Here is a 26,731-nt window from a genome sequence, read left to right as displayed (position 1 = left end):
TTACAATTTTTAGGAATTTTTTTAAAAGATTGTATTTATTTTTAAAGAGAGGGGAAGAAACATTGATGTGTAAGAGATACATTAATCAGTTTCCTCTTTCACAGTCCCAGTGGGGGATCTGGCCTGCGACCTGAGCCACACCAGTCAGGGTTCCTTCCAATTTTTAATTTGCATTATTTGCACTTTATCAAAATGTATGAAATATTATTCTACCTTCATTTTCGTCTTTGCTCTATTCTTAGATTTGTAATTATCCTAAATGTTTACCATTAATCTTTTTGCTCAAATTTTTCAAGTCATCTCTTGGTTACTCTTGAAGGGCTGGTGGATACAAACTTCCCTTCTTTGTCACTCATTTAAAACTATTTTCTGCTGCCTTCGGTTATAAAATCATTCCTTTACACTTTCTTTGCTAGTTTCTGGAGAATGCTCTGAAAAATGCCCTAGCGTTTGGACCTCATTTGGTGCCAGTGTAACTAATGGGCACGCATTCTCTCTCTCCCCTCTCCCTCTCTCCCCCTCCCTCCTCCACCCCTCCCCTCCCCCTCACACGCTCGCTCACTCCCTGGAGATCTTCTTGAAATTAAATTACTTGGGACTGGAGACTGTGTTCTTTATCTTTAGAACCTGACCGTGTTCCTGACGTCCCTGGGTTAGTGCTGTCGCCAGTGCTCCCCACACCTAGAGGCCCTGTTGCCATGCAGTCTGAGTTCCTTTTCTTTCTCGCAGGTGTTCTTGAATTGCAGTTTTTTAAGAAGTACAGCTGTATTGAGGTGTGAGTTACATATCACACAATTTGGACACTTGGCATAGTATACAATTCATTGATTTTTATTGTGTTCACAGAATTGTATAACTGTTACTACAATCAATTTAGAATATTTTATTACCCCAAAATGAAACACTTGGCTGTCACTCCCCATTGCCTCTCACTCAGCCCTTGGTAACCACCTGGATTGTAGTTCTGAGTGTTATTTCTTTTCCTTGATTTTATTTGTGTGTGCGTCTTTAGAAGCTCCAGTTATACATAGGTTGGATCTTTGTGTCTTTCATGCAAACTACTTTATCTCTGACCCCTTTTGCCTCTTTCTTTACCTCATTTTCATTCTCTGACACTTTTTTTCCTGCTTTTCTTCAGTGCTTCATTGTATATTTCATTTGCGTTTAGCCTTCTTGGACGTTATAATTTATTTTCATTTCCTTTATAATCTTGTTTTTATTTCTTGTGTGAGCTAAACCTTGTGTTGTCATTTCTTTCCGCTTTTGGTATATTTCTGTTCTTAAGTTTTGAATATCTGATTCAAGGCACTTCAAAATAACATTGAAAGCATGCTTGAGCATGCTTAATTCCACTGGGAATAACCGTTTTCGATCAGATTCCGTAAGGGCAGGATGCTGTGACGCACTAAGGCATGCGTGGTGTACCATAGGTTAGCTTCTCTCATGTGTAACCAGGATGATAGTATCTACGTATTGTCATTAGGAAAATGAAGGAAATAGTTCCTGGATCCCTCTTAATCATCTTGCAGAGCTCCAGGTAAGAAAGGCTGGTTTGAGGTACTGTTTTCCTTTATCCTCTCTTTTGTTCTTTTATGTGTGGGGGTTCTTCCATTCGCTGAATTTTCTTTTCTTTTTTTAAAATTTTTATTTAATTCTTGTTCAAGTACAGTTTTCTGTCTTACATTCTCAGCCCTGCCCCCCGAGGTGCACCCCACCTCCCTCCCATCTCCGTCCCCCACCTTAGTTATTGTCCATGTGTCCTTTATACTTGTTCATTTGAGTCTTTTTTTTTTGATAGATGAAGATTGCTTACGTCACCACATTCCAGGGGCCAGGGCTGGAAGTTTGAGTGGAACTGTAGGTTAGTTAAGTTAGAGAAAACTTACTATGTTACAAAAACCATGTAGCAGCAAGTTCAGTCAAACTCCCAGTAGATTTAAAATGTATTAGTTTTTAGTTATCATAGAAGGTAAACAGCTGTTTTTTCCCCTACATTTTATGTGGAGGAAGGCGAAGAGGAAATTTCCGATTAAGCTGTGTTTTAATGGTGGCCAGAGCCACTGTGTTAAAAGGTCCTCTCTCTGTACACAGCATATTCAAGGCTTTTTCCCTGAGTTGCAGGATTAGTATGAGAACCGGGGCCTGCTTTGGGGGCTAAGCTTGTCTCTTTTTCAAAGCGAATGTTTCTGGCTTTCTAGCGATCTCGTTTTTCCTGGCGATGTGTTGGTAAGGTTTAATTTTAAGGAGAAAGAATTTTAGGCTGAGTTCAGGGCCTTGGTGGAATTAACAGTGACCGAACAAAGGTGTTGGCTTGCCTCCGCCAGTCATTACTCTGCGTGCTTACCTTTGGAAGTTATGGCGAGTCATAATTGGCAAACCGGACTTAGACTTTTCTGCTTGGCCTGATGTTGGACGTACAACATCTCTCCCTGATTTCTAACTGTATCTGAGATCTCTTATGTGTCCTAGGAAGCCCTGTCGGTTTTTTGAAATGGCCCATGGAAATCAGATGGTTTGGTCTACTTGATCTGTCAAATATGAAGAGGTATTTAAAAAATGAAAGACAGTTTTTCCTCAGTGTACTTTGTGGCATTTTATTCAGTACATACAGCACATGCTATTCTCGTTATACATTTTGCCTTGTATCGACTTTAAAGAACTTTTAGGCTGTTCAGTCGTTTGACTTGAACATCGCTGTCCTTGCAGTGATGACTTGCTGTCCTTTTCATTTGAGTTTTCCTGTTATGTTTTTACTCATTCCTTTTAGCCTTTTTTGTGTGATTCATCGTTGCTTATCAGCGCAGGCAGGGGAATGCCCAGATTCAATTTCGCTTTATTAAAAAACCTGGTCGCAGCCCATGAAGTTGATTTCTTAGGCTGCAGCTGGCAGTTGGAAAACACCTGAGATGTATTTTTCAGTATGGAAAGTACGTTGAGCTCTGAGTGGAACCGACTCAGATCTGAGTGTCAAGTTCACCAACTCTGACTCTTAATCACTGCTTGCTTCTCTGATCCTCAGTGTCTTCTGTAGGTTTGGAATATCTACGTTTATTTTTTTTCCTGAAGATTAAAAGACAATGTGTGAACACGCCTCCTACAGACTCAAGGAAGTTAGCTAATAGCATTTTTGCATTATGTAGCTGTCATCCTTAATGCCTTAAATCCAAAAGTTTAAAGATGCAAGAGAAAATGGCAGAATGCCTCCTTGTTTTCCAGGCCCTGTGTGGGGTTCCCTTTGCCTTCTCTCAGGAGTAAAGGTGCTTCTTGTGTGAAAATCTTACTTGTACATGGATTTCTCATCGTGAAACTGAAAGTAGGGATTTGTTCCTCGCATACAACTCTTCAAGTGCACACTTTCCTAAGTGAGATGTGGCTTGCGCCGGTTGGTGGCACCCACTGGCGGAGAGAGGTCCCTGCGGAGAGCCTGTTCTGCCTGCCCACGCACCACCGCGCAGAGCAGTCTGGGAACAGGGAAGCTTACCTTGTCTTTCCCGGAAGTGAGCGCTGTCTCCTTTGCCCCCCAGAAGCGTGTACTGGCTTGGGGAAGTGGGAGAGGGGAGGAATTCCACCGAGCCGTTGCCCTGGTCCGGTGTTTGGCAGGTGCTGAAGAGATGTTGTAAAATGGGGGCGTCTGTATCCCCCAGACTTGGGAAAGCAGGCTCAACTTCCTTCACCTGGTCTTTAAGTCTCGAGATGTTCCAGAGCCCTTGCTGTCTAAGTGAAGAGTATTACGGGCGGGAGTGGGCGTGGGCGTGGCCAGAGGTGGGCAGAGCGCTCACTCAGTACACAGCACTTGTCAAACTTCATTAGGCCCTGGGGCCCTTTTTCCTCGGAGTGGCTCTGTGGAGATGGTCCTCTGACCAGTGTAGCTTGAGAGGGGCACTTCCCTGTGGCCTCCCCTCCAGGAGAGTACCGGGAGGCTTTGTAAGAGAAGGGGCAGGCCTTACTCATGCTTGTGGGTTTGGGTAGTTCTTAGATATGGTGCATTGGATGGAGTCTGTTGTCATGGTATCAATGCAGGTGCCTTATTGTGGGTGGTGCCACCCCGTAGACGACGCTGTTTTGCTGTAACAGTGATTTTAGAACAGATACAAATTTCCTGGGAACCTTAAAAAAACCCCAAAGATACGGCTAGGCTCCATCCACTCTGGTCTGGTTTTTGGTCAAAGGCACGGTTTTCTGTCTTCCTGCATTTGGGGCACCTTTGAGAACCTGATGAGAGCACTGGATTTTCTCTCTGGAAGCATGCGCGTGCACTGACTTTTGTTCCTGGCCGCGTGGTACTTAACAGCCCTCATCCACACCCCAAGCCCATAGGTCTTAAGCCAGCAAGAACTCCTGAATTAGGTTTCCCCAAATAGGAATTTCATGCCCAGCAGGACGTCAGCCCAGAGTCTGGCCATCTGTGTACTCCATGAATTGCTTGGCCACGGGGAGAGCAGACTGTACCACACTTGAAGAAGTAGCATGCAGGCACAGGCCAGAGAAGCCCGAAGAGGAAGCACGGCCAGCCCTGAGACGATGGTCATTTCGTGTTTCTTCCCAAGGTGGCAGGTTTAGGAGCTGGCACCCTTAGAGCATGGCTCTTAAGGAAAAGGGGCAATTCCCCCCGACCCCCATCATTTGGCAATCTGCAGGCGCTTCTGGTTGTCACCGTTAAGGCAAGGGAGGGTCATGCTACTGGCTTCATGTAGGTAGAAGCCAGGGATGCTGCTGAGCATCCTACAACGCGTGGGACAGCCCCACCCAGCAAAGAATGGTCTGGTCCCAGAGTCAGCAGTGCGGAGGCTGATCGGCCTCCGAGTCGAGCTGCTGCCTCCTAGATTGTATCTTTCTTCGGCAGTGATAAAAGAATACGGAGATCTGCATTTTTACTTACGTGTGATGCTTCTCGGTAGAGGGGTAGGAGGAAAGAGGCGATGATGAGATGGGTAGGAAGTGAACAAGCCAGCTCGGTATTTCAAAGAACTTTCCTTTCCCAGAAGTGTTGGGGTTTAAAGAGGATTTCAGGTCTGAGATTAGCTCACCTCGAGCTTCCGCCTGCCAGCTTGGATGTAGGAAACCACCTCCTTGTTCACATTGCTTTCTCTTACCTCACTCTTGAACCTGTGGCTTTCTGTCTGTGATACTCTGTGTTGCAAGAATAAATGCCAAAGGCATTTAAAAAACTGTGGCCTTATCAGGGGGTTTTACTCCCACCACCCCACTTAGCAGTTTGGTAAAGATGATGGGGATAGAAAAGGCGTCTATTTTACTTGCCAGCAGTGGGCAGAGCTGCCCTTGTTTCCGGAGGTGCTCGTCCAGCGGAGTGGGAGGGGGAGGGGACCCCCGTGCTCTTCGCTGCCGAGGTCCAGTGTCTGCGAGTATGTGCCGAGCTGTCATTGCGAAGTGGGGGTGTCCATACGCCACAAATGTGGGGAAGCTAGGCTCAGCCACCATTTAAAATCCTGGTTTTAAATTGTGAGCCTTGCAGAACCTTTAGTGAGTTAATAAAGTATATTGTGGGGGTGTGTGACGGGGGGCACACAAGTGGCATTTGTTAAACCTCATTAGACCCTGGGACCCCTTTTTCTCCGAGCGTCTCTGGTGTCGCCTGGAACCCTCTGTGGACATGGTCCTCTGGCCAGTGCAGCTGGAGAGCAGCACTTCCCCGTGGCGTCCCCTCCTGGAGGCTTGTAGGAGAAGCTGAGAAAATACGTAAGGGACTCCTCCAGCCCCCACAGGGCTTCATGAAATACAGTTTTATTAAGTGGTGTGTCTTTGTCCACTTTTATCGAGCCTTGAGAAAATAGTTGCTGTTTTTGTCAGAGGGGTTGCTTCCCTCTCAACTACTTAAGTGAAAACCATTTCTCTGGTGTGGAAAGAATGGAAGGAGGAGCTGCGTTTTTTACCGCAAAGACGGTTGTTTCTCGTGTGGTCTGCAGGGACTTCCTTTTTTGTTCTCTCTCTGAGGGAGTGAGCAAGGTGGCCCAGGTGGTCCAGCTCCTGCATTTCAGGAGTTCTTAGCCAAAAAGGTCACACACACCCACCTCTCATACAGCACCAGGTGCCTGGGGACCTAGGCAGGGACTCCTCATCCCTCGTCCGCTGCACACGCCCAGCTCTTCATGTGGTCGTTGTTTCTTCTTGCCACTCTCGTGGAACCCAGGACACCATGACATTGCAAGGACGGAGTTGTGCCCACCAGTCAGGCGCAGGAGATGACGCACCGAGTCACCATTCCCACTTGATTCATGCCCCCAGTGAGACCTGCCAGCCCCGTGAATCCCTTGAGTTTTTCCAGCCAGCAGTGAGAGGCAAACACTGCCTCCATCTCCCTGTTCTCCCCTCCTTCCCATTCAGGATCCCCCGCTGCTGCCGCCGCTCTGGACTGCTCGGGACACCTGGGCACTGCCTTCCTCACTAGCTCATTGCTCGTTCTCCCAGCGGCAGCCCCGCTCTCCTGCCCTCCCCGTTGCAGACCTGGGTGCTCTGGGTTTACAAGGTTCCATTGAGGAAGCAGGGGGTTTCTCTGTTGACAGCCGTCTGGAGCCACCCCCTCAAAGTCTGGGGTCAGAGAAGTGTGAGAAGGGGCCACCGCGGGGCAGGAGCATCTTCGAAGGAGTGTGAATGGGTGTGATGCCGACAAACACACCGGCACCTCGCCAGGCGTTCTCGGTCCCCACCTCAGCCCAGTGCAGTTTGTATTTGTCTGTGCCCAACACAGCTCACTCAGGACCGCCGCACCCCCGCCCCGCCCACACACACACACACACACTGAGTGAGTGAGTGACCAGATCGGGGTCCCGCCTTCCCTCTCCGCCACACCCCGCTCCTGATCAGCGTTGGCGCTCGTGCTGGTCCTTCTGCCGTCACCTGCACTGGGCATTTCCAGACGGTGGTTTGGAAGTGCTGCGTGGGCCCCAGCACATTACGGCCTGAAGAACATAGAGGAGAAATGGGCACAGTCTGGGAGGCAGGCTGCCCCCCAGCAGGCAGTAACAGGGTCATGTCAACACTGGTAGCTGAGGTCTGGGGGTCCTTTTGAACCGTGCTGTGGGACAGGCGCTGCAGTTTGAACGTTTTGCCCCAGGCTCCTGAGTTGGGGTTTGGGAAGGAGTCCTGCAGGGACTGCGACCATAGACAGTTGTCACTCCTTCCTGGGCACAGCTCTTCTCTACTTCCCTGCTCAGTGAGCTTCCCTGGAGTTACTAGACAGGAGCCTGAGAAGGGAAAATCCAGTCGTGTGTAACCTCCAGTTAATGGGCGTCTGTTGAACGACTAGGTTGCGAGGAAGAGTAAGTACACAGCGCCTCTTTGTGGGTAAACAGAGACTCAGAAGCTAATGCATCCCTAAGGCCAGCCAGATCGTCACTGGCCAGCAGCATCCTCCTCTCCAGGGACAAGGCTGGGGCACCCACCATGCCTGCTAGGGGCGATCTCAAAGGCAGTCCAGAAAAACGGGCCCGTCAAAGGGGGAGAGGGAAAGGCTGGGGTCGGGGGCACTTCTAGGGCTTTGTTGTCCTGCTTGCTGACGGATGGCCAGCTGGGCTGGATCACCGAACCACAGACGTGCTGGTGGGTCTGTTGTGCGGCCACCGGGAACTGGCCGCTCTCGGGGGCTCTTACCACAAGTAAGAGAGTAATGGTGGTAACTGGGGTGGAGCTCCAGCCCCAGTGCCCTGGTTCAGCCCGTTTTCTCAGTTGGCCCACCTGCAGAGAAGTAAGATTGCTGTCCCACCACCGACTGCGGATTTATGACAGATGAGCACAGCTTCTGTGACCCAAAATAGCACGAGTTCGCCATAGGCCAGATGAGCTCTCGGGTCTGTGTTGGTACACCCCAGTGCGGGCTTTCAAAACTATATTTTGATGTAGTTATTTAGGATTTGCAAAACTTGGCATAATTCAAATAACCTGTTTTTCCCCCCTTAGAACACTTCAGTTATGGAGGATCAAAATGAAGATGAGTCCCCCAAGAAAAATACTCTTTGGCAGGTAGGAGCGACCGCGCACAGCCGAGATAGCAGTTGCCTCCCTGTAGAGCAGATGCCCCTCGGCCGCGACCTCAGTGGGAGCAGCCTGAGCAAGGGCCGAGCAGTCGGGGAGGTGGTTGTTGTTGGTGTTGGTGCCGTAGCTACTTTGGAGGCCTCACCTTACAGCACCTTAGGGAGGTGTCGCTGTGAGCAGTATGGATACTGGGATTGCCACCAAGATTCCACAGTGCCTGCAGCCCAAACTGTTCTGTGTCCACCGTCTAAGCCAAAGAGGGACAGTGGTGGTGTCTCTTGTCACCAGAACGGTGTCATACCACGCACCGGAATATGTGCATCGATGAGTCTTCTCCTCGGTCCCACCCTTCTTCCTCACTTCCTGCGGCTTTGCCCTTTTCCACTCGGTTTTCTGCTCTCCTGGCGCTCTCTGAGCTCGCCACTTTCCTCCCCCCCTCCAGGTTTTTATGAGGTGGGGGGACGAGCATGTACAGTGTCGTGCTTCGGTGTTGTCGTCAGTCATTGTGGTGCAAAGAAAGCATTTTCCCCTTCGGGACGACTTGAAGGTAGAACCATCTAACTCTGAAGAGAAGAATGGTGAAATTCTCTAGGTTTGATCTGAAACAGAAGGGTCGATTAGTTAGCAAGAATGAATTATTCCAAACAAATTTAAGATGAAAAGAAACAAAGCTTGGCCTGGCTGCTGTGGCTCAGTGGACCGAGCGCAGGCCTGCAAACCAAGGGGTCGCTGGTTCAATTCCTGGTCAGGGCACATGTCTGGGTTGCAGGCCAGGTCCCCAGTAGCAGGCATGCAAGATGCAACCACACACTGGTGTTTCTCACCCTCTCTTCCTTCTTCCCTTCCCCTCTTTCTAAAAATGAATAAATAAAAGTTAAAAAAAGAAACAAAGCAAACCAGTTCCGGGAATATCTTTCTGGGCCAGGCAGGTGGTGAGGAGTGGAGATGTGCTCTAGAAGTCAGCCTTTGCCTCTGGTTGGGGGTCTGTGTGCAGACCGCCTCCCTTTCCTCCTTCCATTTGGTGTTTGCTACAGGAGTCTCCTCACTTACTGTGGATGTTGCAGTTCACAGTGGTTCTTAATTAACACTCTGGCTTTCAGTTTTTCCTCCCTGTCCTTCATTCAGCTAGCTAATGGTACACACAGCCCCAGGGTGGACGAACAGAACGGGTAGGAGCCTTTTGCTTATCAAATGAGCCGATGGCCACGGAAGTATTTTGTAAATTATAAAGCAGTAGGCAAATGTACTTTGTTATTACATCATTCTATCTAACCCATTGTGAAAACAATTATGTGGTATTTTGGCAAGTTATTATGAAAAAACATAATAAACGCAGGGGAGGAAAACATGCATAGCTTTCTTTCTCCAGATTAGGCACTTTGAACGCGTGTGTGCGCGCGCGCGCGTGTGTGTGTGTGTGGACTTTTAACTCTGCCCCCTTCACAGATGCTTGTGCTCTGACTGCATAAAACCCTGAATCTCATCTTGTGTTTCTTCATGTTATTTCATAAACATGCTCTCTTGTTACTGAATCTTATTTTTATAACCCTAATTTCAATGGCTGTATTATAGTACTGTGTTGATGTGTTATTGTAAGTTGCTTTAACCAGTTGCCTGTAATTGGTCAGTTATTTCTAATTTTTCTCTATTATAAACATTATGATGAATGATCTTATGCGTAAAAGTAGCAAAGATGCTCCTTATCCCAGTTGATACCACAGCGAAGAATTTTCGCGTACTCTGACTGGTTTGGAATATTGATTTTTTTGAGGTCTGAATAAACATTAAAAACGTCTGTTTGGTGCTGCCCTCTGGTGGTACCCGGTGTCAGTGGGACCCACCTCACTCCTGTTCCAAGGGCGAAACCCATCCTATATAAGGCGGTGGTGGTGGTTCAGGGTCAGACAGAAGGGGTGGGAGGTAAATGCCCTCAGCTCTCTCCCCTCCATGTGGACATCAGAACTTTCCTCCGACAGGCAAGGCTTACAGGAGTTTGCCAAGGAAGGCATTTACCAAGGCTGTCCTCTTCCTGGAACGGACCGGTTCGGCCCACTTTCAGTTAGGGGACAGACTGATGGCAGGGCTCTTGATTTTTCTGTGTGAAGCTTCGGAGAGTGGCTCCTTGTGGAGCTGTGTGTGTGTGTGTGTGTGATACAGCCCTGCAGTTTTTAAAACTCTCAGACATGTCACTCCTTCTGGTGTGACGCGTGTGTGGGGCTGTCAGAGAGGGCGGCCCACGTGGCTGGACCAGTGCTAGGGGCAAGTGTCAAGGTGCCTTCATTTTGTAACGGGAGTTGCCCAGCCTCGTGGCGACAGTAGCCTTGGTGGTTTCGGTCCAGGGTGCAGATTTTTTCCTTGTTGATGCTACTGTTCAGATGCAGCGAATGTAGTTTCAGAGTTTTGAAAAACATACTGGTTTTATACGTGGACCACGCAGATTTGATGAGAGAAGTGGTTAGCATAGGAGTGGGGTGTGCGCAGACCTCCCGTATAAATGAAGGGGCTGTCGGGCATCCTTGTTGTGTGCTGGGTCACCTTCCGAGTCGGTGAGCAGGAGAAGGGGGTTGAGAGGCCTCGGCGTTCTGCCAGCACTCTGTAGCCCTGGCAACGAGGTGGCCATGAGGACTGTTGGGTAAAATTAAGCTTTCTAGATGCAGTTGCCTTCGGGTGTCTCTGTTTGGGAGACAGCGGTTTTCAGTGTGGTCTGCAGCCTCAGCATCACTGGGAACTCGTTAGCAATGCAGATTCCCAGGCGCCACTCCAGACCCATAGAATCAGAGCATCTCTGGTGGGGCCCGCTCATCAGTGTGTGAAGAGGCCCTTTGTAATCCTAACGTGCGAGAACCACTGGCCCAGGCAAAGCGTTACCTTTCGGCTTTGCGGAAGTAGAACCATCTGTTGCCACTTCGCCAAGTCGGGCCGCTTTCGTGGATGGCGTCCCCCACACCAGTCCTCTGGGAGCAGCGTGGTTTGGGAACACGCACTGGAGAGGGACGATGTAAGACATCATTGAGCTTGGGAAAGAGCGGTAACTTTGGCATTCACTTCTGAGACGAAATTGAGGACATGAGCTCTGAATACATTTTTAATTACTTCTTGAATGAATTATTAAAGGAATGAGTGGCTTTAGGGTAAAAGTGGCATTTTAAGATTAAATACACAGAGTGAACAATGTTTCTAATGAAATACCACACTAGCTTTTTTTGCTTGTCAAACTAATTAGTTCTTTGTTTTTCTAAAATAGATAAGTAATGGAACATCATCTGTGATCGTCTCCAGAAAGAGGCCGTCAGAAGGAAACTATCAAAAAGAAAAGGACTTGTGTATTAAATATTTCGACCAGTGGTCCGAGTCTGATCAAGTGGAGTTTGTGGAGCACCTCATTTCCCGGATGTGTCACTACCAGCATGGACACATTAACTCCTACCTGAAGCCTATGTTGCAGCGGGACTTCATTACCGCTTTACCAGGTAACTCGGCTCGGCTTTCCAGGCCTCGGAGGGAGCCCAGCCCAAGGGCCCAGGTGGCACTGACTCGGAGTCTGTGAGCAGAGTGGATGGGGACAGAGCCAAGCGGCCTCAGAGGGCCTGCTCTGACGGAGCATCTATCTAGGAGTCGGGGGGTTTCTCTGATTACGGGATGAGCTGCGTTTTTGATCTGGCTGACTGTGATTGCCGGCCGGTTTTTTTTATGTAGTCTATGTGCAATCTGCATTTTGCCTTTATAACTAATTTTTTAAAAAATGTGGAAGCATTTTCCCTCTGCTCCTTGTGCTTGGAAAGTTTCGGGTGGTCATTGGTGTCTGAAGTGACCCACAGGGATGGCAGAAACCTGCCAGGAAACTGACAGCGTGTCCTCATTCCAAAATTACGTCTGTGCCCTCCCTTGGTTCCTTGCTTCCTTGCACGCACGGTCCCCGCCCTCACGCCTCTGGCTCGTTTACTTGGAGTTGTCGTTAGATGGGCTACTTGGTAGAGTAGTGTCGTGTGCAGAAAGTCCTCCTGTCGTCACCCCTGCCTTCCCCACCATTAGCATTCAGTACCACAGTGGCACATGCGCTACCGCACACGGACCTGCACTGGCACGTCACTGTCCCCCACAGTCCGTGCTGACCTCAGGGTTCCCTTGGGTGTTTTGACTGGGCGGATTTTGGCAGATGTGTAAATGACATGTGTGTACCCTTGCTGTGTCCTGCAGAGGGTTTCCCTGCTCTGAGAATCCTGTCTTCTGCCTGTTCACCCCCTACGATTGTCGATCACTCATTCATTCTGTTCTCTTTTTTTCTATTCCCATCGCTTTCCGTCATCTTTTTGTTTTTCTTTCTTCCTTTCTTTTTTAAAAATTTTTGATTTCTGTCTGGTTAGGTAAGCTAGAAGGGTTTCATTCCTGAGGAGAATGCCGGTGTCCTCTACCAGCGCCAGTGTGGTCCCGAGCTTACAACTGCCGTGCCAGGCTTGGCCTCAAAATGGCCAGGGAGGGACCGGGGCCCTTGCCACCACTCCTGCCCCCGTCGGAGCTTCTGAGCAGCTGCTCGGTGGGCAGCTCCTCACACAGCCTCTCTGGGACCAGCAGTGTGGCAGGGCTGCGTGTTCTAGGTGCTTCCACAGTGGACAGGGCCTGGGCTGAGGTCTCAGACCAGACCCTGGGTCTGCAGCTTGACAGCCCAGCTCCTGATTTCTGATCCCGCCGCCCGTCCTTGCAAGGGCAAGGGCAGTGTTGAAGGATATCGAGAGGCAGCCCGGAGTGCTTGGACTCTGTTGTTGTTTTTGTGCCGAAATACACTGCTTGTCCCATTTCGTTCATTAGTGTTTCCAGAAAAGCGAAATGCCATTCAAGAATCACAGTATTTAATAGCCCCAAAGAATCTTAGCCGTCACCAGATTCTCTTTGTCATGGTGTAGACAAGGGAGCCGAGGATCAGAGAACGTGGGTAAGATGCCCAGGGTTTCCATCTGGGGCACTGTGGTGACTGCAGGTCGGTTCGAAAATCAGTGCGGAGGCGGAAATTGTCCACGGGTCAGATGACTCGGAAAATTCCTCACGTCAGCCTTAAGTACAGAGACGGGGTTTGCAACACAGTTCAGTGACGTTTATTTGTAATTGTGAGAGGGAGGGGCTTGGAGAGCTGGAGGTGGCATTAAGGTGGGCGCTCACGGACACAGGCCTTCCTGTGTGCAGTGCCAGAACCCGGAGGCCCGTCGTTGGGGCCTTCCCGCTCACTCCGGCTGCACCTCGCCAGGAAAAGTCAGGGCAGCTTCTGACTCTGGCAGTTGTGCTTGTTCTTCGTGAGAGCGTTGAACTAAACAGAGCTCTGCCTCCATTGTTCTTGAGCAGATCTGTTCACTGAGTCTTGTTGTTGTTGCTTGCTTTCTGCTGGTGGGGTCTTGTTTTATTTTCCCCTGAATTTTGCTTCTCAAATATTTTAGGGCCAGGGAACTCCCCTGATGTTTACGGAATATCCACGAGGTGGCACTGTGGTTCCCTTGATTTGCAGAGTATGGTTCCGAGGCAACCCCCTTTTCTTGGGAGTGTGCAGTCTTGGAGACGAGACAGAACAGATGAACATGTGTTATGTATATAAATATGGCTAGTATAGTCGCATACAATCCAGTTTTCATTACGGCGAATTTAAAGATATTGTCCGTATCTCTGTTAAAGTGGAATTTTGTGGTATTAAGTATTACATGAAAGGAATGGACCGTTGGTTGGGACATGGAAATATTTTTGTTAAAATGCGATTTGTTTTAACAGGGTTTGATCTGAACATATATACATATGTCAGTGTATATCATACACGGGACCCCAATGGCTGGGGACAAGCCGGCCAAGTTGATGGTGTCAGTTAGTGTCTAGTAGACTGGCATTGAACCCAGCACTAGTTCCTGAGCACAGACCCAGACGCCCCAGCAGCAGGTCCAGCGCACGTCCACGCGTGGACGGGACCGTGTGTGGAGCGGCTCACTGGCCGCTGTCCTGCTTTGATGGCTAACTTTTGCGGTAGATGATCTTGAGTTTGAATTCTTACTCTGCTGAAATGGACAGCTCAAGACCTCTTTTGGTTGTAAAAACCAGTAATTCTGTAAAGACTGTCCACGGCTTTGCCTGTTGGATGCTTATGGCGAACAGCGTACCTGGGAGTGTTGGGAGACTGGAAGAATGTCTGTGGTCTCTGGCTCCTTCTGGTTCAGTGGAGAAAGTGATAATCATGATACGGTTTTCTAAAAGTCGTAGTAAATGTTTAGTCTGCGATGTCAGTTTCTGCAGGCCAAGTTTGTGGTTTGTAAGGGCGGTTGTTAAAGGGGAAATTTATGCCGTTTGAAGTAGAGGTGGGCTGTGCTTTAAAAAGGAGGGTAAGCGTTGATGATCCACTTGGTGAGGTGTCCAAGCAATTAAGAATCTTGAAACGTTGCACCTCTTGGCTATGGTTCACTCAGTTGTTATATCCCCGAGTAAGGGTGATAAATCGTTATGGACTAGAACTATGACGGACTAGGTCAGAGGTCTCGGGCATGCGGGAGAACTAGAGGGAGGCCAGGGCTCCAGGCAGGGTGCAGGGCTGAGGCCCAGCCCAGCCCACGGGGGTGCTCGTTGGATTTCGACAGCCCTCAACACGAGCCCCGGCCCCTGCGAGCCCAGAAAAAAAAAGTGGGTCTGCGAGCCCACTTTTCGGACCCTCTGTTCCCTTATCTTTGTGGGAATAATAATAATAATAATAGCTCAAAGAATATTGTGAAGATTAAAGAATGTCTATAATATGCCTGGCATCGGGTGGGTATTCTGAGGATGGCAGCTTGGGGGGAAAAAAGCCCAGAGAGACAGGAAACACCTGCTTCTCCAGAGGTAATAAGATTTATTGCCAGGAAGTTTTTATTATTCCCCCACTAATTTCCGAACTGATTCATCCTGACGTCATAGAGGTAGGTGTGTGTGTCGCGTTGTTGGCACGACAAGATGTTGGACTTTGTGACCCGGGCATCGTGTCACTTCATTTCTCTCTGGTTCCTGAGGCCCGTACATCCCAAGTTCAAGGCCTGCCTTGACGGACTGCTGTCAGCAACTGCCTTTTGTTTTGTTTTGTTTGGGTTTCTCACTTCAGATTTTACAACTGCACAGATCTCCGAGACTGGGAAGGGGGGAGGGACAGCAGGGGTGAGGGGAGGAAGCTTCTTTGCAGCTGCTCTTTGAAATGCGCCTCCGAAACAGTGACAGTTGCTGTAATTGTATGAGCGAAGCAGCTGTGTTACAGTTGGCTGTAGTCACGGGCACAGGCTGACATTACACATTGGAGTTTCATTTTGATACAGTGTTATTTACATATTGAGCTTTGAAATCCGTGCCTTTTAATTGTTTTAATTTATTGTTGAAATGTTTCCAGACCTTCATCTGGTGCCCGTAATTAGCTACAGCGGCCCTTCTTCAGCCCTGGGAGGGCAGGATTCTGCCGTACTTTCCGAGGCCACGGTGCAGTGCGTCCTCATGGTGCCTTGGGGTGGGGGTGGTGGGAGGTGGGCAGTCTCTGCACCACAGAGCAAGTGAGAGCCAGGGACTGGAACTTACCGGGATGCTTAGTTGGAACACCTCAGAGCACGTTTTAACCCGGGCCGACGGACCACCTTATTCAGTGACTTCTTCATCCCAAATAGGCTTGAAACAGCCTCGTGAGTCTGCCGCAGCTTCTGGGACGGCTGCTCGCGGGCACTCAGAGGGAGTTTGTGTGAGTGCTCGTTTCAGGCACTTAGGGAATCGGAGACTTACGACCAAGCTGTCAGAGGGGTTAGCACTTTGCTGGAGGAGGTGTGTGATGTTTCTCTCAGAAAATAACAAGGAAGGGCAAGGAGCGCTGCTGCTTGCTTAGCGTCCTTGATCAACTGTATCAGCCTTAGGGGACTGGGACCAAGGGAAGCGCAAGCGACGGACACTTAACAGAGGACCTGGTGTGTATCCGGCTCCTTAGCAACCTCCTCGGGTGAGTCTCCCCGCCCGGCTTAGGAAGTGCCTTCTCTAAACCGAGGCTGTTGAGAGCGCCTCTCTCACGGGGTGCGTGGGCACATTACAGGGGCTGATCCGTTGCGAGCGTTTAACACCGTGCCTGTTGGATGGAAGACCGAGTCCGAACAGGAGAACTGATTTGTTGCAGCCCAGGCTGCCTCCTTGAAGGATGGGGTGAATTTAGAGTATTATCCGAAGGGAGTAAATGCCACCGAATCACCGGATTGTTGCTGAGTCGGAGTGACGGCCTCCGAGAGAGGAGTGTGTGTCAGTAAGAGGTCTTCTCGGGCAGGAACTCACTGGGAGCCCACGCGAGCTCCCCAGTGCAGGCGGCAGTCACGGAGGACCCGAGCGGCGTGAGTGCTGTACAGCAGCAGCAGCTCCCAGCGCGTCAGAATTGCCTGCGGGCTCCTCTTCACCACCGGTTCCTGCCTCCCTCCGGGGCTGCTCACTCAGGGGTAGATCAGGAGAATGTCTGGGACTCGGTTTTTGTCACCACTGTTCTTGCTGGTTTTTAAAATCACTAACCCGGAGTGATTCATCCACAACCCACAGGCTTCTGAGAACCTGCACATAGAGCACCCTGCCAGGTGGGGGGTTTGGACGCTGTGCGGGCACTGGGGATGTTGCAGCCCTTCTGGCCAGGGAAGGCAGCGGCAGATGCTTGCCGGCCTCGTGTGTGCTTCCTCTCTCGGAGCGGACGGCTCAGCGGGGAGCTGGTGTTGACAGGGAAGTAATAAAGACCTTGCAAAGTGGCTGTGTTCTAACATCAAGTGTGGGACTAGAAGATGGATAAGCACTCTGGCAGGAGGGAGACTCAGAGAAGAACCAAGTTTATCAGCCCATGGGCAGAGCTCTAAAACATGATGAGAGCAGGCTGAGAGATTCTGAAACCTGAAGTTCTGACCGGTACTCGGCCAGCCCCAGAAACGGAGAAGCACAGGGAGAAGCCCACACGATCGTAACCTACGGCTTTCCCTGACGAGGAGTAAACAAGCTCGGAAAGGTGGAGGGGAGCGGCACGTAATCACCGAGATACACGAAAAGGTGGCCCGAACCTTTGAGAACGTGCCAAGAAGGCAAAACCCCGAATAATGTGAGATTGTCCAACATGTTACGCGGTCTGGGACAGGGGGAGACAAACACAGAAAATTAACTGTACTGGGAGCCACAGCTGGAAGGATGAGGGACGGTGTCCTCGGGACAGCATGCAGTGATCGCGGCAAGAGGGGGCAGATTTTCACTCCCCGTTCACTCACCTGTTGCTCTTTCCCACTGAGAAGAGTGGTTTTGCCACCAGGAGGGAGGGAAACACGAGTCCCAGGAGGCTTGGAAGGCACTTAGGAAACACCCAGCGCCTGTCAACAAGCAGGGTGAGGGACGGTGCTACTCAGGCCAGCGCCAGCGCCTGCAGTGGGTTTCCAGATGGGGGGGGGGCATTGGGACCAGGCGGCGGGCAGGCCCAGCTGTGCCCTTTGCAGCTGTGGGCTGCCTTTGGTGGCCGTGCGTGGCCGCACCCGAGATGGCCGGCCAGGGAGCAGGTTGGCTGGTTGTAAGAGCTGTGGGAGGTGTGTCGGGGGTATTGGTGGGTGAACTCGATCTCACACCCTAGCAGAATTATTAGATGGATTATTCAAAGTGAATTGGCATCTGAGAAGACTGCGTAGGCTTGTGTAAGGGCGTCCCCAGAATGGTCAGAGCTGTCTTCTCTGAGGTGAGGTTTGGGGGTGGCAGGGCCTCTGCACTGTGTAACGCCTCCTGTTCCGTAACGAACACGGTCATGTGTGTTAGAAAGGGACACAGAGCAGCCAGTGCCGACGTGTAAGGAGGAAAGTGCGCCCGCCTCTGTGCAGTGAGTCCCGATGAGGGAGCACGCACAGTGACGACCACGCACAGTGACGACCGCACTGGTGTCTCAGAGAAACGAGGTGGAGGGGGTAGTGTCCTCGTGGGACAGTTTCTCCAAACGTCCCTGAGACTGAACAGAGAGACGGACAGCGGTACAGAGGAGGGTCACAGAACCGGTGTCTGTCGGTCCCCTGTGAGTGCGTCATCAGTGGATCAGGGAGTGTCCTGGAGGAAGTACCTGGAATCACGGTGCTGTCCTTGGTTCTGACCCGTGTAGCATTCGCCCACGAACTCGGGGTGAAGACTTCCTACGTTTGCCCACCGTGCAGGCCTGGTGTGGGGCACCCACTCCTGGGGATGGCAGGACCAGAACTCTGGAGGCCGGCGTGGCGCTGTCGGCTACGGCGTTGAGGGGGGTTGGAGTAAGGAGAGCTACAAGCCCCTGCACGAAGCCGACCCCCACCTCTTCAACCACCCACCCAATACGGACTCGGGGGTTGTTTTAATGGATGTTTTGGAGGGGAGACTCTAGCTTACTGCACCTTAGGGGCCTGCTGTGGCAGGGCTGCCAGATGAAGGCGCTGCGTCCGCTGCAGTGTAGCCATGTGTGAGCAGTGACGGCGGGCCTGGCGTGGTCTTCACTGCCGGGGCAGGACCCGAGTGTTTGAGCTGGTCCAGGGGGTGCACCGGTACGGGGGGAGGGCTGTGCGCCACGGTCAGCCGTGTGCGCAGTCATGGCAGAGTCGAAGGGGGCCTTGGTTTGAAGGCATTTGTGTATGTATCATCTCGTTCCGAAGTTTTTATGCAGGGCGGAGTGCTGCCCGCACTTGATGCAGGCGAGGAGGGCGAGGCCCTGAACGTTTCGTGCCTCTCCTGTGCTCCCTGCCTGGTCAGAGCTGTACTGCGGCTGCGCCTCTCGAAAAAGCGAAGAGATGAAGCTTGTACAGTGCTTTGTCGTCTTCAGAATCTTTCCATAAACTCCTTTGATTCCTACAGACGGAGAAGGAAAGGGCGGTTGTTACTGGTGATCACCCTGCCCCGCGGTGAAAGAGACAAGGGGCAGGGTGTGTCTGTGGTGGTTTCCGGTCATGGGACTACCATGTGTTGAACCTGAAATTGGACCTTGCTGCCTGTAGGCTGAGTGCTCCCACCACCACACAGCATAGACCCGGGGATGAGCTGTGCTCCTTGGAGCCGCAGAGCCCGGGGCTGGCCACAGCGAGCTTACGCTGCGGATGGCAGGCAGAGGCTGGCTCCTGCCTGCCTTTCAGGGGATCCTGGCATCGTATGGGATAAACCTCCTAAGGTTCTGGAATTTGTAAACACATGGCTCTTGCTTTTGAGAACTTTACCTCCACAAGAAGGAGATGGAGAAATTAGTGACAAAAATACGTGTAAGTGCACCTGACTTTGAGCTTTAAAGATGTCAGCGTTTTATGTTTTTGTCTCTGTGGCCCCAAGGATTCACCCAGATCAGGGAGGAATGGGGCAGGTTGTTACCAGAGACAGCGAATCAGAGAGGACAGAACACAGACTTGGGAGGAGGAGACTGGAGTCCCGGTCTTGGCCCCGCTGCTCTGTGGTTCGGTGTGTCACCGAACTTCTCTGTGCCCCATCTGTAAAATTGGGGAAGTCAGTACCTCATAGTGGCTTAAAAATTTGAGTTATGTAAAATTATTTTAGTATAATAGCTGACAAATACAGAATTGTCTGGGATCAGCTTTTATACCCAGTAACTGCTGCTGTGAGTTGCTTTATCTTAAAAAAAATCAGAACCAAAATGAAGTACGTATGTTGATGGGCACACATGTATCTGCAGAATGACTGATGTCACTCAGGTGTGTGGCCTGGTTCAGGACTCTTGATTCCTCTTGTCTCAGGATTGGTGACTGGCACAGGTCGTGTCCCTTCCCGCCCCGTCACCGCCTTTTCTGTTTTGCAGAGCAAGGCTTAGACCACATAGCAGAGAACATTCTTTCCTACCTGGACGCCAGGTCTCTGTGCGCGGCGGAGCTGGTGTGCAAAGAATGGCAGCGTGTCATCTCCGAGGGGATGCTGTGGAAGAAGCTCATCGAGCGGATGGTGCGCACAGACCCCCTGTGGAAGGGGCTTTCCGAAAGGAGAGGGTGGTGAGTACTGGGCCTGCTCGTTCCCTGGGTCACGAGGTGGCTTTGACCTAGGGTCACTTGGACGGCTCAAGGAGGCCGCTATACTTGCCAAATGCGTTGGCCTGTTTTGAATGAGCAGAAAACGGGTGGAGGGGAGGGTGGAGTTAAAGCTGGAAGAATGTTTCCTTCTGAAGTGTGTGTTTTCTCTATATTTATTAAATGCTAGGAAGTATTGTATCATGTGAGTGGTTTGGCTTTTCAAAGCTGTGCCTTCACGCTTTTTCTTGCACATTCTCCTTAAGTGGTAATAGCATCACCACGGGGTAGGTGAGAAGAAAGAGATGGAGAAAAGCAGACAGTGCCCTGTCTCTGGTTGTTCCTGGTTGTGCTGGTTGAAGGCAGTGGGTAGCGGGTAGCACAGCCGGCAGCTTGCCGGGCTTTTTTTTTTTTTTTTTGTCTTAGAGAAAACCCACAAACTTAAACAGGGCTCTGTGGCTGTGTACTCGTCAGCAGCCCGGCCCAGCCAGCGCAGAGGAGGAGCCACGGGCGGGAGACCGATGGCGGGCGGGCTGTGTTTTCTGCACGGGAGTTTGGTGGCACTAAGTCCAGTTTTCCCCAGAGCCACAGTTGCACTTTCTAATCAAACTGGAGAAGGAAAGAAAGGCTGGGTTATTGTGCGCTGAGCTCCCGAGGGGAGAGGGCAGGACTGTGTTAGGGGGCTGAGCACTGGCGCGAACTGGCGTCCAACGTGTTCAGACGCAGACAGCCTGCCTCTCACCTGCTCCGAGTCACAGCTCCGTGCACGTCAGAAGACTTGAAGGACACGACATCTCATGAGCGCCCTGTTCAAATAGAATCCACCCCTTTCTGTGCAAAAACCTAACGTGTGTTTGTTTTCATTTGCCAGGGACCAGTACCTGTTTAAGAACAGACCTACAGACGGCCCCCCCAATTCATTTTATAGGTCATTATACCCAAAGATCATCCAGGACATAGAGGTAACTTCACGATTTATCCTTTTCTGTGGGCTCTTTGTGTCTCGTTCTCACCTTCTTATATGGCCTCGGGGTTCTGTTGATCGGAAATCAGGGGAAAGTAATTTTTTTCCAAGTTGAACTCTTGGAGCGAATGTGTCCCAATCAGTGAATAACCGAAGCTCTTCAGGACACATCATGTCTTTCTGCGAAAAGTGACCCGACTTTCCTCAGTCACGAAGTGCTTCTGCGGGGCCGCCGTAACGAGAACCTTCATCCAAAACCAACTTTCCCTCTAATNAGCGCAGAGGAGGAGCCACGGGCGGGAGACCGGTGGCGGGCGGGCTGTGTTTTCTGCACGGGAGTTTGGTGGCACTAAGTCCGGTTTTCCCCAGAGCCACAGTTGCACTTTCTAATCAAACTGGAGAAGGAAAGAAAGGCTGGGTTATTGTGCGCTGAGCTCCCGAGGGGAGAGGGCAGGACTGTGTTAGGGGGCTGAGCACCGGCGCGAACTGGCGTCCAACGTGTTCAGACGCAGACAGCCTGCCTCTCACCTGCTCCGAGTCACAGCTCCGTGCACGTCAGAAGACTTGAAGGACACGACATCTCATGAGCGCCCTGTTCAAATAGAATCCACCCCTTTCTGTGCAAAAACCTAACGTGTGTTTGTTTTCATTTGCCAGGGACCAGTACCTGTTTAAGAACAGACCTACAGACGGCCCCCCCAATTCATTTTATAGGTCATTATACCCAAAGATCATCCAGGACATAGAGGTAACTTCACGATTTATCCTTTTCTGTGGGCTCTTTGTGTCTCGTTCTCACCTTCTTATATGGCCTCGGGGTTCTGTTGATCGGAAATCAGGGGAAAGTAATTTTTTTCCAAGTTGAACTCTTGGAGCGAATGTGTCCCAATCAGTGAATAACCGAAGCTCTTCAGGACACATCATGTCTTTCTGCGAAAAGTGACCCGACTTTCCTCAGTCACGAAGTGCTTCTGCGGGGCCGCCGTAACGAGAACCTTCATCCAAAACCAACTTTCCCTCTAATTTGATAAAATCGCCCAAGTCCAGGGCCCAGCGTTTTAGGCAAATAGTTTTACGTTTTTGAGCCGAGTCTAACGACTAGAGAAGGCACAGTCTCAGCTTCCTCTGGAAATTTCCCATATTTTTTCATAAAAATGACTCAACTATGATTGTAAGCAATAATTAAGTGGGTTTTACAGAGCAAATTACGCTTCTGGACCACTTTGGATGGGAGCGTAAGTGCACCAACCCAGTAAAAACTCTGTAAACTTGACGAGGCCGTCGGAGGTGTTTGATGCCGCCCGAGTGTTCTAATCGGTGCCGTTTCACTGTTTAGCCTTTGCCTCGAACCAGGAAAGACACGCACAGGCATTTCTCATTAACTCTGTCACATGTGTTCCTGGCAGGGCCTGGTTACTCCACTGTTTCCTCCTTGGCAGAAAAATGCAGCCTTCTCTGGGCAGTGCGGTATCACCCATAAAATTGTACTCGGTTTCCCACGTGTGAAGTAATCCTCTCCCCCAGGTGATGGACGTAAAAGTTATTGTGCCAAAATTCATTAATGGAGAAACATGTGCTTTTGGGAGAGTCCCCCTCTCCCTCTCTGGGGCAGATGTGAACTAATGGAGTCATTTGGTTACCAGTAAACCTGAGTGTGACTGGAATATTGTTATGTGAAGCACAAACCCTTGTCTTCAGCATCCGGCTCCCCAGAATGAGCTATTACAGTAACCTGTTAAGGAGGCTCAAATAATTTCGAACTGCTGCCAGACAAGTCGTCAAGTGTGGGAATTAATTGACCCGTTGGCGACGCTTAGAACAAAGGCTCCTGCAGCGCTAGTGGCCGGGGCGGAGCGCTGATGTGAATCCCCGGTGGGTGCGTGTTTGGGGAGGGCAACTCGTGACCCTAGACAGTCAGTTACACTCAGGCACTGCTTCTCCACTCCTCTCAGAGACTTTCTGCCCCTCCCATCGTTCTTTACCAAGTAGCTCTGAGTTTCCTTGAATAATGAAGTAAATCCTTTACCATGACAGAGATGACGTTTAAAACCAGTCGCTGATAAGCAGGAATTTTGGCAGGACGTTGATCGGGTTGACAGTTTGGTGACTCGGCTTACTTTATTCGAGCCCCGTGAGCACTGTTCTGATTGACAGTGTGAACTTACTATTCTGTGGTGTGACGCTGCGGGACACCAGCTGCCATACCTGTTTCCTCAGGCCGGAATAGCATTCGTAAGGCAGCAGAGGAGGCGGATGTGAGGGAAAATAGGGCCATGGGGGGAAACTCTGTTTGACGCAAAACCTCCACACCGTGGTGGTCTGCCCAGGGGTCCTTAAGGTGCAGTTTGGAAACCCGCCAGTCGGCCACAGGGTCCCCTCCAGATCTTAGTGGGAGGGACCTCTTGGGGTAAGGGTGCTGTTTGTTGCTTAGATCTGATTAGTATCATTAGTGATACTAATAAAAGTGATGGAGTGTGTACAGAGCGTTGACTTGTGCTACATACGGTGTTAAGCACTTACGGTGTGTTTTCTCACTTAACACCCCGGACAGTCCCTGGAAGATGGGTCGTGTTCTTACTGAAGCCGAGGAAGCTGGGCTCCACCAGGTTCGGTGGCTTGGCCAAGATTCCACAGCTAGTGAGTGAGGAGCGGGGTCTGCGGTGTACCTTAAGCTCTTCTGCACTTCCTACCCGTGTCCTTGACCCCTATTCTGGGAGGGTGTTTCGTTCTGTTTGGGGTGGACACACAGGTCGAGAGTCTGGCAAGTGATCCTGGATTGAACCAGTGAGACTCAGGGGCTTGGCTCTTGTCCGTGTGGCCGATGGGAACCGCCCCCCCCCGCCCCCCGCCCCCCCCCCTAAGCAGAATATAACAGTTACAAGTACCTTGCACTGAAAGTACTTGTAACTGTTATACTTGTAACAAGATGATTGCATTTAATTCCTACAAGGGACAGATCCCTTCTGTAATAAAACGAAACCGAGACTAAGAATTTCAGGATTTGCTACACAGTTTTGTAGGAGAGATGGGATTTTAACTGAGGTCTGGCAAGCCGTGGGCTCAGTATTGTCGTTTTTAAACTGGAAAACTCAAGAAGTGAAGGAGAAAGGGGCGCGGTGTTGTAGTCCTACAGCTTCAAGGTGAAGCCATCTTTCTCCAGGCTCAAGAGTGCTCAGTGTCCTTGACTGTCTGTTGTAAAGAGGCTGAGAGTTAAGATGGAGGTGGTTGGTCTGGCTTTAGTTCAGTTACGGGACGGGCAGTGCTCTCAAGGACGTTAATGAAGCACATTGCCGAAAGATGCATTGTACCCTGAATGTCAAGTGGATTTGGGGCCCCTCTCGTGTGTCCCCCCACAGCTACAATGTCCCTTTTCCCCGTGTGCTTCGCAAGGCTGCCAGTTCGTGACACCTGTTTTCCTTCTCTCCTGTTCTTCCTTGACAGTTCTGGTTTTTGTGCTGACTTCTGTCCTCCAGCCATTCCCAGGTTTGGTTTTCACGAGTGGATGACCTTGCCCTTATACTCCCATGTTGACCCACCAGAAACTAGCTAATTTTAAGGAGAAAATTGAGAACCTGGCTAGGTGGGCCAGCCCATATGATTCAGGAAAGAAGGATGTGAGAAGTGAAGCCTGGGGAGAATAAATAAGAATTCTTAGCTTTCTGAGAGCAAAGGTTTTGCTCCCAGGGGTGTTCTTGCCACAGAGGGTGTGGGGAGGGGGTTGGGGTGCCCCTGAACGGAGGAGGCGTTCCTGGGAAACCCGAGGCCCGTTCCTAAAGAAGCAGCTCCGTTTCCTTTGCCAGCGAGAGCCGTAATGATTGGTGCTCATCATCAGCAGGGCTATTATTAATGGTGAGCTTACTAATAGGTACTTTGCCCCGGAGATGTCATTTAATCCTCCAACTGTCAGAGCTGAGATGGCCAGTCGAAGGCCCGTGCTCTTTCCACTGCGCCGGGCCACCGAATGTCTCTCAGCCTGTCAGAGTCCTGGTGTCCTGCGCAGGGATTTGTCCCTGTCGCTGTCTCAGAGCAGTGGCAGACCTTCCGTGCCACAGCCTCTCCCTCCTGTTTCTCATGGAGCGAAGCCTGTGAGGTGCTGTCCTTGGAAGGGACCACTGGCGAAGTCATGGCGTGTCGCGTCGCACCTTTCAGCAAACCACATTTTGTTTGGGGAAAGTGGGGAGCTTTTTCGTGGTTTGCAGACTTGATATTAACGTTGTCCCGACCAGAGAACACTGAAACTTGCCCACCCACCCGGTTGTGTTTAGGCTTCTAAAAATAATGTTATCCCTGCGTACTCAGACATCTGTTTTCACTCTGTCGCCAATTTAAATGCCGCTGTGTACTCTGTGTATCGTGGCCTCTTTCCCAGTATTTTGAAAATTTGCACAGGGTAAGGGGATTTTACAGGTTCTCAAAAACACGAAGTACTCCCTACAGTAGCCGCACGGCGTGATGTCCAGGCAAAAGGGCAGGGACCTGCATCGCTGCCCAGGTGTGCCCGTGCATCCCCTGTCTGCCTGCTGCTGAAGTTAAGACAGTAGATGGATCTCCTTAGAGGGCTGAGCCCCCTTCCGGGGTGGGGCTGGGGCAAGGAGCTCCCAGCATTAAATGTCAGCCTGGCCCAGACAGCCACTCCTCGCAGTTTGATGGGGGGGTTTGGGTCGGAGCCGACTCCTCTTGGCCAGTGTGCTGCACGGACGTGAGGAGTCACTGCTGCCGTTTGCAGGCACTGTGACGCGTGCTTACCTGCCACTTACCTGCGTCACCCTGTTCGATCCCATCCGCAGTTGTGAGGATGTATGTGTGTCTTCCTCCCCCACTTTCCCAGAGGCACAAACTGCAGCTCCAGCGCCCAAGCCATTTGCCGGAGCTGCTCATTGACCTGGGTGTTTCCACCACAATGGGCCGCCTTCCGTTTTTAAGGGCCTATTTTTTCTAAAAAAGACCTGGCTTACGAGCATTCTAGTAAGCGTTGAGGTCATCCAGTGAGGTGGTACGTAGTACTTTGGGCCGATGGCAGGAAGTGCCGCTTTGTCCTGTGGGTGGCCTTGCGAATGGAGAAGGGGAGTTAGGAAGTAGTCGGGGGCGGTGTGCCGCAAGGCAGTCCGCTCCCTGGTCTGGGTTGCTGTCGTCTTCCTGGCGCGTTGAAACAAACTAGACTTGTTTGGGGATTAGGAAACCCAATAATTTCTGAAACAGCCCTAAGTGGGACTTCCTGTAATGATCCATCAAACTTCCTAACTTCTATTTGGCAAACTTCTTTTAAAATTCAGACACGTGTGTTAGAAAATTAGGTCCGTTCTAAGTGCCAAGGAGCTAAGCCGTTCCCGGCTCCCATTCGACTTGGAAAGAAAGGCTGCTGCCTACAGAGCTTCTGAGGGGCTGCGTCGGGCTCTGCGGTGCCGGCTGAGAGCGGCAGGGCTCCACCGTGCGAGCCGGGGGCGCCGCCTGCCCAGGTGTGGGCCGGCCGTGCTGCCTCACCCCGGCGCCTCAGCTGCGTGGCCTTGGCTGCAGTAAAGGACAGCCAAGTCACCCAGGGTTAGAGAACACGGTATGCGGGGCAGGGGAGCATAACACGTAGGGGTTCTTGGCACGAGGAGCCCTCTACTCCCTCTTAAAAATTTTTTTAAACTCCCATGTGATGGTAAATGTGCCTTTTCTGTTAATTGACATACAGAATAACAGCTACTTACCAATTCAATAATATTGTAAAAATAATTGTGTATGTGTTAAAACTAAGTGGCTATATGAATTTTAAAATAACACCTGGTATGTGTTTCTCCCTCTGTGTGTGTGT

General features: G+C 50.7%; 1 protein-coding gene across 5 annotated transcripts in view; it reads left to right on the top strand.

Moving 5' to 3' along the window:
* FBXW11 (F-box and WD repeat domain containing 11) overlaps window positions 1-26,731 on the top strand; it is a 100,877-nt gene that overhangs the window by 48,429 nt on the left and 25,717 nt on the right. For 3 of the 5 annotated variants that reach the window (XM_037057764.1, XM_037057766.1, XM_037057767.1), the window contains 4 exons: window positions 7,915-7,977; window positions 11,234-11,459; window positions 19,769-19,955; window positions 20,842-20,932. In XM_037057764.1, the coding sequence (XP_036913659.1) occupies window positions 7,915-7,977; window positions 11,234-11,459; window positions 19,769-19,955; window positions 20,842-20,932 (567 nt within the window). The remainder of the gene's footprint in view (window positions 1-7,914; window positions 7,978-11,233; window positions 11,460-19,768; window positions 19,956-20,841; window positions 20,933-26,731) is intronic. The other 2 variants (XM_037057768.1, XM_037057765.1) reach the window with 1 other exon arrangement.

The sequence above is a fragment of the Sturnira hondurensis genome, unplaced genomic scaffold (assembly GCF_014824575.4).
Source record: "Sturnira hondurensis isolate 20B ecotype Veracruz unplaced genomic scaffold, ASM1482457v3 Scaffold0009733, whole genome shotgun sequence".
Classification (NCBI taxonomy): Eukaryota; Metazoa; Chordata; class Mammalia; order Chiroptera; family Phyllostomidae; genus Sturnira; species Sturnira hondurensis.
Note: the sequence above shows the minus strand (reverse complement) of the source record. Positions and strands in the feature narration are given on the sequence as shown.